General features: G+C 38.1%; 1 protein-coding gene across 2 annotated transcripts in view; it reads left to right on the top strand.

The window, feature by feature from the left end:
• Positions 1-122: 122 nt before the first annotated feature.
• The window catches only part of PEX1 (peroxisomal biogenesis factor 1), a 29,890-nt gene continuing 17,280 nt past the window's right edge, over positions 123-12,732 (top strand). For both annotated transcript variants that reach the window (XM_038128844.1, XM_038128843.1), the window contains exons 1-11: positions 123-297; positions 1,882-2,025; positions 3,846-3,929; positions 4,157-4,271; positions 4,361-5,133; positions 6,510-6,629; positions 8,767-8,890; positions 9,147-9,256; positions 10,458-10,558; positions 11,164-11,296; positions 12,033-12,129. In XM_038128844.1, coding sequence (XP_037984772.1) covers positions 178-297; positions 1,882-2,025; positions 3,846-3,929; positions 4,157-4,271; positions 4,361-5,133; positions 6,510-6,629; positions 8,767-8,890; positions 9,147-9,256; positions 10,458-10,558; positions 11,164-11,296; positions 12,033-12,129 — 1,921 coding nt within the window. In that variant the 5' untranslated portion in view covers positions 123-177. The remainder of the gene's footprint in view (positions 298-1,881; positions 2,026-3,845; positions 3,930-4,156; positions 4,272-4,360; positions 5,134-6,509; positions 6,630-8,766; positions 8,891-9,146; positions 9,257-10,457; positions 10,559-11,163; positions 11,297-12,032; positions 12,130-12,732) is intronic.

Below are 12,732 nucleotides of genomic sequence, written 5' to 3'. Positions count from 1 at the left end.
CGTAGCGAAGGAGCCAATCGTTGATGGGCAGCGGGGAAATGCCGCGCCCTCATTGGCCGGCAGTGGGTTGTACCACCGCCCCGGGGGGGGGCAGGGAGCATTACCCCCCGCGCCCGCCCCGGGTGGGCGGGCCCGTGCCCGGGCGGAGCGGGCGCGCAGGGCCGGCCGGCAGCGGCCATGTGGGGCTGGGGCGACCCCGGTGGGGCCGCCGCTGCCGCCACCGTCGTCCTGAGCGGGACCCGCGACTGCTTCTTGCACCTGCCGCCCGCGCTGGCCTCGCTCCTCCGCCTGCAGCAGGTACCGGGGCGGCGCCGCTCGGGGCCCGGGCGCAGGGACAGCTCAGGCAGACAGGGAGGATTATGTGAGCGCACCCCCGCATCCTGTTACCGTGGCGATACAGAGCCCTCCTCCCCTCCCTCACGACTCAGCCCTCTCCGCAGCCGGGACCCCTCACAGGGAGACATCGGGGAACCCCTCCTTCAGTCGCCTCCTGCGTGGCCCAGTATCGTCATCCATTCCTAATAAAACGCGGGAATTGATCTTCCCCAGCGTGGTCTGGCACTGTGGGCATCTGCATCTCTATCATCACTCCCTATTTCATACCAGTTTTCCCCGTAACCTGCTAGCATTAAGCGAATAATGTGTAAATGTTTAATTCAGGTGGGAGAAGAGGTGACAAATCCATGCAGAGTCCTCATTCTTGGTGTACGCAAATAAAATATGTCACTATAGAAAGGCATTCCGGTCATGCAGAGCCCTGCTGAAGACGCGGGGTCAGCTCTAGGGAGTGCACCTTACACTGTACATAACATTTCACACGTGAAAACGGGAGGAGAGAACCTGTGTGCCTCCTGTGCCACGAACGCAGAGCTGAGTGCCAGCAGAACGGGGTGGAAAATGGCAGGAAGGAGCCGAGAAGGATGCGAGCAAAGCTCAGGAGTGCTGGCACAGCCCCCTGGGCCGAGCAGGCCTCCCTCGGCGTCGGTGACCTCCTGTTCTCAAGGCCAAAAAGGGCATTTCACAACAGGAAAACAACATAGGCGTGTAAAAACCTGCTCGTTCACCTTTGGGGTAGTCGTAGGAGGTTGGTGGAATTGGAAGAAATGCGGTATTAATTGCGAGCTTCGTTTCAGCTGCCGTTCCTGAGTGTTTTACAGATCTTCTGGCAAGAAAGAAAGGAGTGCAGTTGCTTTGAAGTCATGCTCTAGTAGTCATTCTGTAGTGTCATTCTGTGCACTGTTATGGTGAACTCCTGCTTTTGTTTAACTTGGGCTGCTAAATGAAAAGATAGAATCTCATAAAACTTGATAGAAATAGAGTCTTAAATACATCTCATGAATAAAAATGTTTAAAAGGGGATAAATGGAATCAAAAGCTGAATCTAATTGCAGAAGATATTAGAAAAGTTCTTCAGTTTGACATCAGAATACATGGGCAGTTCTGAAACAGATTGATGAAATCATTTTGGTCTGAGTTAATGTGATTTTTGACTTATTCTAAACATGTCACGGAAGCACTCTTGGAGACCATGTAAATGTTATAATTTTTGTGAAATCAAAGTGAACATTTATTTTCCTCATTTGGGAAATTCAAACATACAGTTACACATTTCTGTAAAATATTTTTTGATACCACATCATGCAGAAGAAAGAAAAAAGAAATAATTTTCTTACTTTAAAATAGTCCATAAAAATAGAAAGCTGTTTAATAATTTAAACTAGCACTCACTTCTATGGTGAGAGTTGTGCAAACAAGGTGTAAAATCCAGATAATAGCTTTAATTCCTTTGATCTCTCTAATCAAATATGGTTTAGGTTGTTTAATAGTCATCTCACTTAGCTGGTTTTATATCAATTTATTTTCTTTCTTTGAAACTCATAGGGCCAAGCTGTGAAAGTATCCTGTGGTCATCAGCCAGTATTTTTGAGCTGGATGGAAACCAGGCATCGAGGTCACCAGGGTGAAAATATTGCAGAGATTAACAGACATTTGGCAGAGAAACTTGGCATCACAGATGGAGAACAGGTTTGAAATGCTACCTTTGTTTTCTACTTAAATAAAGAATGTATTGGAAGATAAGTGAAAAAGTAATACTACATGAGTTAGCTATGACCTTGTTTCATGTATTTAGACAGTTTCTTCATTTACATCTGCCCATGAGATGCCTCGAACATTAAAAGATTGGTTCATTAAACCATTAACAATTGCCTTTACAATGTTAGGATAGGCTTCTGGGTCTTTGCAGGGCTGTAACAACTATCTTCAGTGACATTAATTTGAAGAAAATACACTTTTAAGCAATTGAAAAATTTGGAATGGGAATACTTGGTTTGGAGCTCCTGTAGTTCTAAAGTAGCTATTGACTTTCTGCATATTTTTGTTTAACTTAATTTGGGTTCAAATTTTCATCCCTTTTTCACCCCTTCACCATGTATCCCTTTCTCTTTGAATAATTGTATTCACCTCTTATGGATATCTGTCTGTCTGTCTATCTGTCTATCTACTCTTTGTGCATTCACATCTTACCCCTGAACACTGTGTTAAACTTCTCATAAACGACTCTTTCATTGACAGAAGTTAGAGATGTCCAAGAGGCAGACAGAATTTTCTGACACAGGACTACTAAAATCTCAAAATCAAAGGATTTTTTTTATATTAATAGACAGACATTTAAACAATCAAGAATAAAGAAGTACTGCTTTACACAGTGTCATTGTGTTGTATATTCATATTTGCCTATTCTCTTATATACAAAATTTTGTTCAACATCATAGAAGACATCAAGGAGTGTGACTCACCGCAGTGTATTATCTTACTTTGTTTACTTTTTAAACATATTTTCTCTAGAAATTATGTGTCTGTTTGCAGAAATTTCCAGTTGAGTAGCCAGGCATCTACCCTTTTTAGTTCTAGCAACTCACAGCCTTCAACAGGAAAGCAATTGACAAAGGAAATCTCAGAAAACCTCACCCGGGTGTTGCTGGGAATAATCATCTGTACAATCAAATACATACAACATTAATTTGTTTCACCATCATTTTGGATTCAGGAGTTACATGTTTGCTATATGATCTTGTTTTTGCTGTGCTGGGGAAAACATATTCCTCTCAATTGTTGGTTCAAACTAAGGGCATAGAGGATTTCCAAACGGATTGTTACTTTTGTAAAAGGTGGCCTAATGTAATTCTCTCAGAGGACAGGTAACTAGTTTTATCTCAGGAAAAAAATTAGTGACGTTTCTTTGAAAGGTAATTCAAGATGTGTTTGCAAATTGTTTGGGTTTTTTTTGTTTTTTGTCAAATGAAACCTTTGGCCTAAAAACAACTTTTGAAGTCTGTATTTAATGCGTTCTGAAAGACCAAAGCCACAACAGCTTTTACCATTCCTCCTGATTCACGTATTAAAACTGTTCTTTGGAGCTGGGGCTGCTTCCTATGAAACCATTCATTAAGGAGCTGGGCTTGTACTTTTTTCCTTATTTTTCAGCTGGTTCTAAATTTATGCACAAGTGAATTAATTTTTCAACTTTGTAAAATCCCGGGGATTTAAAAGTAAAGACTAAAAAATAGAAAGATGGTGATGTGATCAAGGTGTATTGAAAATGGATTGTTTGTTATCACCTGATAAACTCCTGATGCTTTTAATATTCACTGCTTATTGATATCCCTGAGCCTAATGGGATCCATTTCCCATCCATTGAGCATTCATGTGCTCATGAATTACCTGGTGTCATTAGGATGGTGTGTGTTTCAAGTAGAAGGAGATGTCAATTTTCTAGTTGAATTAAAGATGGAGCTTTTATATAAAAAATAAGGAGTTGAATATTTTGGTGTTACTTTTGCCAGGTGTTTCTTGAACCCTGTTCCCATGTGTCCTCATGTCAGCAAGTAGAAGTGGAACCACTCACAGCAGATGATTGGGAAATTCTGGTAATAAAACCCCTTCCATTGTTCATATCCTTGTCTTACAGAAAACAGAGATTCTGACACACGTTTTTTGCACAATGTCCCGTTCCTTTCAGCCTCTGAGGAAATACTAAATATGGTGGAGTTTAGTTGTATTTTATATTTCAAATGGTGTATCAGAAAGAGACATAATTTTTTTTCGTTAAAAAGGTATGCAGTATTTAATTTATAATGGTATAACATTTCCCCAGGAACTTCATGCTTCCTCTCTTGAAAGACATCTTCTTGACCAGATTCGAGTGGTGTTTCCAAGAGCCATCTTTCCTGTCTGGGTTGAGCAGCACACCCATGTTTACATCAGAATCGGTAAGCAGCGCTCAAGGCTCTCGGGGCACCTCCAGGAAGCTGCTTTGCAGGGGTAGGTGCATTCATTGGCATCTTTTGCTCACACTTAGGTACACTTGTGCCAGCAGCCCCATATGGGAGATTAGAGCCACGCACGGAGCTTCTGATATGTCCCAAAACACATGGACCTGAGGAGAATATCACCAGCACACCTGCCGCAGAAAGTGACATCTTGCTCAAAAATTTTGTGAAAAATAACATGGAACAAGAAGAAACATTAAAGGATCCTTTTGCCAAACAACCTTACTTAAAGCCTGGAGTCCTTGAACAGAGTAAGACTGATGCAAACATGACGTTTGGCTCAAATGTTCTCCCAAATATATGGAATTTCATAGGGAACATTTTCTCTAATACATCTGAGCAGAAAGAAAAGACTTCGTGTGATAACGATGAAATGAGCATCTTCAAAGACAAGCTGCTGAACTTAATTCACATGGATTCCATTTTTAGAGTATGTCAGTCCCAGCCTCCCAGCGTACAGAATGTATCCACCACTCATGAATTTCTGAAATGCAGTGCTGTTCACGTTTTTCCGTGGAATTTAGAATATATTGATTTGGATCCAAATCCTGTACTATCTTATGGGAAAATTAACGAGCTGCTTTCCCCAAGACAACGTCATCAAGAAGCAAAACAAAATCTGCCCCTTGAAAAGCAAAATCATGTGACTACTACACAAAACAAAAACCCTTCTAATTCTATTAGTGGTGAAGCATCCAGTGAGGGATCTGTTGTTCAAATCGTTTGGAATGGATTTGAAGACCTAAAGAGTGTCATAGAGTGTGGCCATGATGGAGGAGCCCTGCATGTTGGAAGAGTTTGGGTCAGTTTGAGCACACGATATTTTGGGCTTTTTATTTTATAATATTTTTATTGGATACTTGTGAACTGGCTACTTAACATGCAGTTTTGGGCTGTAGACTTTGTGTTAATCTCTTGAGTTTACTAGAACCAAATACTGTTTGCTAGAGCTGTGCTTTGTACTCATTCTGGACTACATTACTTACCATCATGCTCCAAGATGTAAAGTGTACTCTGGGTTTCTGCACACTTAGCATTTTTACACCGAATGAGGAAAATGCTTCAGCGTTTCTGAAGGGAATATATGCTTCTTCACAATCTGTGGGTAGCCATTGTATTAAGGAGAAAGTGAAAGTACCTATTTACATACATTCAGTACTTTATTATAAGACTCTTCATCAGTTAACTCTTTGAAATGGGCATTGACCTAGGGGTCATCAAAGTGTAAAGTAATGGGATGGTGTATCCTAGTGCTGCATAATGTTTGTGAGTCCTTTTATACAGTCTTTAAAATACACCTTGAAGATTAATATCCAACAACCAGCTTGTATAATTTAAACTGTTCTAGTTTTCATATGCTATTTTGCCAGGTGGCACAAGTCTGGCTATGGAGATACTGATGTTTCAGCTTGTTCTGATAGAACTATTGCCTGTTCTTTTTTTCCTGGAAGCACATGTGGGATCAACAAAAACAAACAAAATGTGCTCCAAATCACCATTTGACTATTTTGACATAATACAATTCTCACCATTCACTCATTGCTGTATTAAGAATGAGAACAAGAGCCTGCAGTGGTCTTTGCCATGAAATCTTTTGACAGACATAACAATTTTCCAAATGCCAGCAATCGTAAAGTCTCTCACAGTTAAGAAATATTTATGACATGTTTTCAAATTGGTGTAAGTTTTAAAATTACACAGATTGAAAAGGATTTTGCTTAAAAGGGCAAATGGACTAGTATGATTTAGGAAGACTGCATTTTCTGTCTTTGCTGCAGATGTGCTTGGTTTTGGTCTCTAATGGTCTATGTATATAGACCTACCCATGTAAAGTAATTTTAATCAGCAAATGAAATTAAATTGTTGTTTTTCTCCTATCCTAAGAACATTCTTGCAATGTTCTGAGAATTTCTTCTACTTCTTTTTTGAGCTTTTGAGTTTATTGAGTTAGTAGAAGGTCAGCTGTAGTGAGCACTTTCACAAATAGGATAAAAGGTAACTAGAAGTGTGCATGTAAGAGTAAGATTTGGATATCACTGTCAATGTTATAAATTCCTTCTTAATTCTCTTGAGGTTCTATTAGTGAAGAAATTTATGTAGTATTATATATGCAATGTTATAACTAGTTTACTTTGTAATGCTTCTTTTTTTTTTTTGCTTTTATTTTAAATTTTTCAGATTGCAGATGATCTGAGAAAAAAACTACATATCGAAATACATTCAACAGTCCGAATTAAGTCAGTTGAATCTATTCCTAAAATTCCTGTATCTCTTACACTGCAACCCAAACAGAACTTAGTGAGTTGATTTTCCTGTTCACATACTTATTCATATATTGGGAAACTGTTAATGTTGCTCTGGTCAAACTAAGAAACTGGGGGGGGGAGGAGGGCATTGTGTTTATTTTAATTTGTTAGATGATGATCTGGAAGTTGTCTATAGAAATAATTCCAAATTATTTTTTGGGCTTATAATTTCCTGTTTTTTCTTTTGACTATGTAAACTTAAGTTAATAGGGTGCTATGATTGACTTAAACCAAGCTGATCTAGTATTTCTATTTTGATTAATGTACTGTAAACATCAAGTCAATAAATTTTGGGTTGCTCTTGGTAGATAACTTCAGATAGTTACACTGCTAATTATAACAATTTTCTATTTAAAGGAACTGGTAGAGATATCACAGAGGATGGAGAAAATTGAACTACTGGATTTTGATTTCTTGTTTTCCTGAAGCTATTAAAGGATATAGCACTTTCAACTCATAAAACATTTAAAATCATAGGGTTTTCCATTATTCTCAAGTTTTGAGAGTTTCTGATGTCTTTCTTATTCAAAAAGGATGTTGACATGAAGAAGACATGGCACTTGTCAGGAAAATACACATGTTTTGTTAAGTTAGGTCTCAACTATAAAAAAATCACTGTCAAAAAACCAACAATAATTGGCAGTAGTTTTGCATCAGACCTTCATTTGAAGTGCATTAATATGGGTTCAAACCTAGCAAATACAAAATGAATGCCTTTAACCTGTAAAAGAAAAACAAAAGGGTAAAAGAGTCATAGAGTTAAGGAGTAAATATCCAGTTTAAGCCTTTAGGAGAAGACATGCCTAAATTTTTTTAACACTGCAATGCCCGGGCAATTGTAGTGAAAGTATCATAAATTGTACGTGCTGTTTAGTCTTTTGCTTTCTTTTTTCTTTTCCTCATGGTTAATATTTAAATTTTAAGTTGTTTTTTATTGAATTCCTCAGTTTTCCTATAAGGGAGACATATTCTGAGTGAGCGTCTGTGACAGGAGGAGCATACTTAGTGCCAGTTCTCACAGTCAGTCTGATGTATCTCTGGAATTATGTATTTCTTCATAATTTGGGTGACACTGGCCTCATTATTTCCCATGTTAGCTTCCCCTCAAAGCTTTAAATGCAGCACTTGCCATCATAGCAAGGCTTAGGCAGGTTTGTTCTTCATCACCAGTATTCTAACTTGGTTTCTTACCTACAGAAGAACTTTTTTTTTGTATTGTAGATAAAAGGATTATTATTATTATTATTATTATTATTATTATTATTATTATTATTATTATTATTATTATTATTATTATTATTATTATTATTATTGTGGATCCCTTCCAACTCAGAAAATTCTGTGATTGTCTGGCATTAATCTGCTAAAATCATTAAAAAATTAGTTATGTGTGCTCTTGTATATTTTAAATACAGATTTCTCCTTTTCCTTTCTAATTCAGTTAAAGATTTTTTAAGTTCTTGGAAAAAACCCCAGACAAATGCAGACAGAATTGTTACAGTAACTTTCATTGATTCCCCCTTTTCTACCTGGGAATTACGCATCTGTGATTAGGAACTTAGCCAAGAGATATGGGATCTGAACTCAATTACTTATTTTATTCCAGTTATCTAGGTGGTCTGGGATAAGTTGCTTGGTCTCTGCCTGCCTGTTGAAGGTTCTGGTGATGCCCCTGAACTGGATAAGCTCAGGGTTCTTTTTATAGGGGAGGGGTGTACGAGAAAGAGAGGGGTGTAGTGAGCACCTGAGATAGGCCTCAGGTCAATATCAGTGCATATCTTCAAACCCAGGGTCTGAGCAGTGCTCTTGGATCTGGGAAGGCAGATAAGTAAAACAAAAATAGAAGTTTTTTGTCGCCCTCATTATCTGTGTTCTGAGGGAAAAATCTTTAGAGGTGGTCTAATACTCAGCTGTGGCCATAGCAGGGGCTGCACAGATGTTTTCCCTAGAGCAATTGATAGAAATGGTGTTTGTTGGCAAAATGCTATTTTCTAAATGAATAAAACTCTTACATCTCCCATCTTTCTGCTGCCATAAGAGAAACAAATGCCTCATGCATCAGAAGAAAACATTTTTACTTATGAACACCTGGTTTTGTTTTATTTACCTTCTTCCTTTTTCCTATTTAGCATAAAGATATACACGAAGATGATGTTAAATGTGCATTCAGTTCCTGGCTGCAGGATTCCACAACTGATGATCACCCATGGATAATGACAAGCACAGACTGTGTACATCTGTCTGTTAAAGAAGGCAAGGATAATACTGTCCTGTCTACTGTGGAATTTACTTAGCCAGTATGCCAATTAATTTCTGTATACACCTTTTAACATAACTGATACCTCTTCACACTTATAGTATGAGCTTGAGTTATCCCTTAATAACAATTAATCTTATTCAGTCTTTTAATTTGAATTATATTGTAGCAATATTCTAATCTGTCTTACCTTGTGAGGAACAAAAACTGAATTATTTTGAATTTTAAGAGTTGTTCATTGTGTTTTTACAGGAATAGAGGAGTTTGTCCTTAGTGCAACGCATCCTGTGCACATTGAAGAAAATAAGTCTGAGAATATTTTTATACTGAGTCCCAGTTTGCTGCAAAAGACAAATATACAAGTAAATATCACATAGTATCAGGTATCAAGTAATTTAAATTGTTATACTTGTTTAAAATTTATTGCATTTTGTATATTTTTCGGTTTCCCTTTTAAAGTAAATAATGTAAGTCTATTCATAAAGTTATATCTGCATCCCCTATGTAATTTTGTAGCTTGAGGGCCTGCTGAAATCCAGGCATGCCATGCTTGTCACTGAGTGTCATAGAATTTGCACATCAAACTCTCAGAAAAATCAGTTAGAAGAGAGGAGAGTCACTACTGTCCAAGTTTGAACATCCTTGCACTTATTGTGTATGTACCAATCATATACTTAGTTGTTCTCTCCCTTGGTAGCTGCCTACCACACTCACCCTGCCTTTTCTCTGCTATAGTTTGTGTGCCTTCTGTTTCTTCCATATTTCATTTCTCAGGAGAATAAATATTTCTATTTAATATGAGAATTACTGCTTCCATTAGTAATTCCAGTTGATCCACTCCCCATTACTTCAGATATGGTTGTAGGAGTGTGATAATGTTTTCTTCATTATTAAACATACAGTGAATTTTAGTGGAGAATTAAAGGCTGTTTAGAATAGAACTTGCCTGCAAAATTTAGTATTGCTGTTAAAAAAATAATAAAATGAGCTTTCTTTTATTAGTACTAAACTATAAGAAGGCTTCTAGAAATTGTTCAAGTGACTGAAACTAAGATGAAAGAGCAAAATGCATTTCTTAATAGCTGTGTCAACATCTCCTACTTGCCTGTTCTTACCTGTGAACCTCTGCAACCCCTGTTTACCTGCCCAGCTTTCCATACTAGCTTCCTGCTGAACAAGATGGAAAAATTCTTGCCAGGTGTTTTGTCAAGTTACTTTTCACCCAGTCAGATTCCTGATCAGTTTCACTATTCTGCCTCTTGAGCTCTCCAGCCAGCAGGACAGGGGGAGAGCTGCAGGTAGGGGAAGAGATAGTGGGCTGCACGGTCTGTTATAAACAGCCTTTGGCCCAAAATCTAATCTTGCATTATTAATTTACTGTGATCATTAGATTGTATTTTGAAAGTAGTTGTATCTCTTCTGTTTCAACAATGCACTTTCTTTCAAGCACAGCAAAGTATGCATACTGTGTTTTCTTTGCACAAGTCCAGAAGTGGCTGGTCACTCCATAGCCTTCTTCTCTAGTTATATTTCATCTAAAGTCCTAACTCTTCTTTGTTTTAGGTTCTTTTACATCCTCTAAGTAGAAAAGCTGACGATGACAACCAGCCAGCTATGCCTGATAGAGACAAGAACCTTCCATACCACAAACTAAGCGACTTAGGGTGAGACATTTTTCTAGGAAAAAACATGAGAGGGAATGGGAATGAGATATAGGAAAAATAGCATTGGTGGAAAAGCGGAGTTTTTGGAAACTATGCCTGATCCAAGCAAAACACTGCATCTTTTGGCTTGTGTCAGTTTTGGCTGTTCTAAGTAGTATGAACAGACTTCTACATAGCAGCAAGGGACAGTGGAATGGTTTTAGCTGGGATGTTCAAATATACAAAATTTGTAAGTTGCAGTCTGCCAATGCATGCCCTCCAGTAACTTCCACCTGTTTACTTGTTCAGCTACATTTAATAGTAAGGATCTCAAAGAACTGTAGTTCCTAAAAGTTTTGTTGCAATCATCAGCTGAGGAGAGAAATGCAGAGTACTGTGGTCATAAGTACAAGGGAAAACAGCAGTACTGTGTAGCAAATGTGAAGGGATGGGGCAGAGGAGACATGAGAGGCTTGGAGTGTTGTGATAGCATGCTGTCAGTGCTGGGAAAGGCAATTGAGAATAGTCTGTCAGCATTCTAACTCCCCGACAGTGCAAGGTTTTTCTGCCTGGAGAGTGTGCACTGATGCTACCCTAGGCCATTTAATGTTTCCTTTCCCCTACAGAGGAGTGGACAAATTAGGAACATCTTTATTTGAACACATAAGCCACAGTCTTCTGGGGCGTCCTTTATCTCAAAAGCTGGCTGCTAATGCTGTGGGACTGCGAAGTGGAGGGGTGCTTCTCACAGGAGGAAAGGTACTCACTTCTACTTTCACCTGCAAACCCTTGCACATTGTTTTCCATGGTTGCAAATGGGTTGCCATTAGTTTTCTTTGATACTTTGCACTGAAGATACTTTGTTCTGAAGAAAAGGGCAATTCTGAATGTTCTGAAAAAAAGAGCAATTAACTGAACAGAGATAATTCAGTAAAACATTATCGCACACACACACTATGCGTATATCTATCTATCTATCTATCTATATATATATATATATATATATGTATATATATACACACACATATGTTTTGAAGATTGCTACCAGTGCAATTTCAATAGGGGATTAATCTACTTTGAGTTTATATTATGATAAGCACCTCTTGTCTTTGAATTATTTGAAGGAAAATAAGCATATATTTTCTCCAGTATTCTAACATAAAATGGCAGTGGACTTGATAGTGTTATTTTACTGTTGCCTCTTATGGTGATCCATTTAATACCATATGTCACTGAACCTAGCAGATGTCTTAACACTGAACTCAGTGGAATCAGAACATTGTACTGGATGTATCCACTTTGAATTTCTTTGTTTCACTCTAGAGCTTTAGTCCCTACCAAGTGATACAGAGGCAGAATACAAATGTACTTTTACTGAGGAATAAACCCAGTGTGTGTACAGCTTCCCCAGCTTGTTGACTGGTGCATACTTTGACCAAAACACAGAAACACAATGCCTCTGTCAATTTACTTTAGCTCACATTTATTTTTGTAGGGAAGTGGAAAATCAACATTAGCAAAGGCCATCTGCAAGGAAGCTTTCACTAGACTGGATGCTCATGTAGAAGTAATTGATTGTAAAGCTTTAAAAGGTATGGCAATAGTTTGTTTTAGTCTCAAATTTTTGCTGTACAATAGAGGCACAATTATGAAGTTACTATATTTGGTCTGAATAATTTTTTTAGCATTTTTGCTATTTTCACAAGGATGTTTGATGCCCCACAATTACTATCTTCAACAGTCTGATGAAAATACAGCTACTGTAAGTTTATTTCACGCTTTCATCAGTTTCTGTCCCGCATACCACCAGCAATTCAAACCATGCTTGCCATGCTAATTTCTAATTGTTACAAAATAATTGCAAAAATTGAACTTTTTTTTTTCAGCTGTGCTAGCTGGAACGAATGTTTTGTTAACAAATCATAAGTGTTAAAGGATACCTGTACTCAGTGAAAGGATAACACAGGCACCAAAGGAGGATCAAATGAGCAACTGAAACCTGATTTATGGTGGCATATTTACTAACCTAGTGTATTTGGCAATAGGCATCTAACACTCATGAATAGACTCCTTAGGCTTTGTGAGTTCAAAATAATTATTTTACGCAAAGATGGAAGAGCACAAAGGAGGCATTTTTCTGCTCTTGCATTTCACTGGGTTTTCTAAATAGTCTTCCTGTTTCAAGGGCAGAAAAT

The sequence above is a fragment of the Motacilla alba genome, chromosome 2 (assembly GCF_015832195.1).
Source record: "Motacilla alba alba isolate MOTALB_02 chromosome 2, Motacilla_alba_V1.0_pri, whole genome shotgun sequence".
Taxonomy (NCBI): domain Eukaryota; kingdom Metazoa; phylum Chordata; class Aves; order Passeriformes; family Motacillidae; genus Motacilla; species Motacilla alba.
Note: the sequence above shows the minus strand (reverse complement) of the source record. Positions and strands in the feature narration are given on the sequence as shown.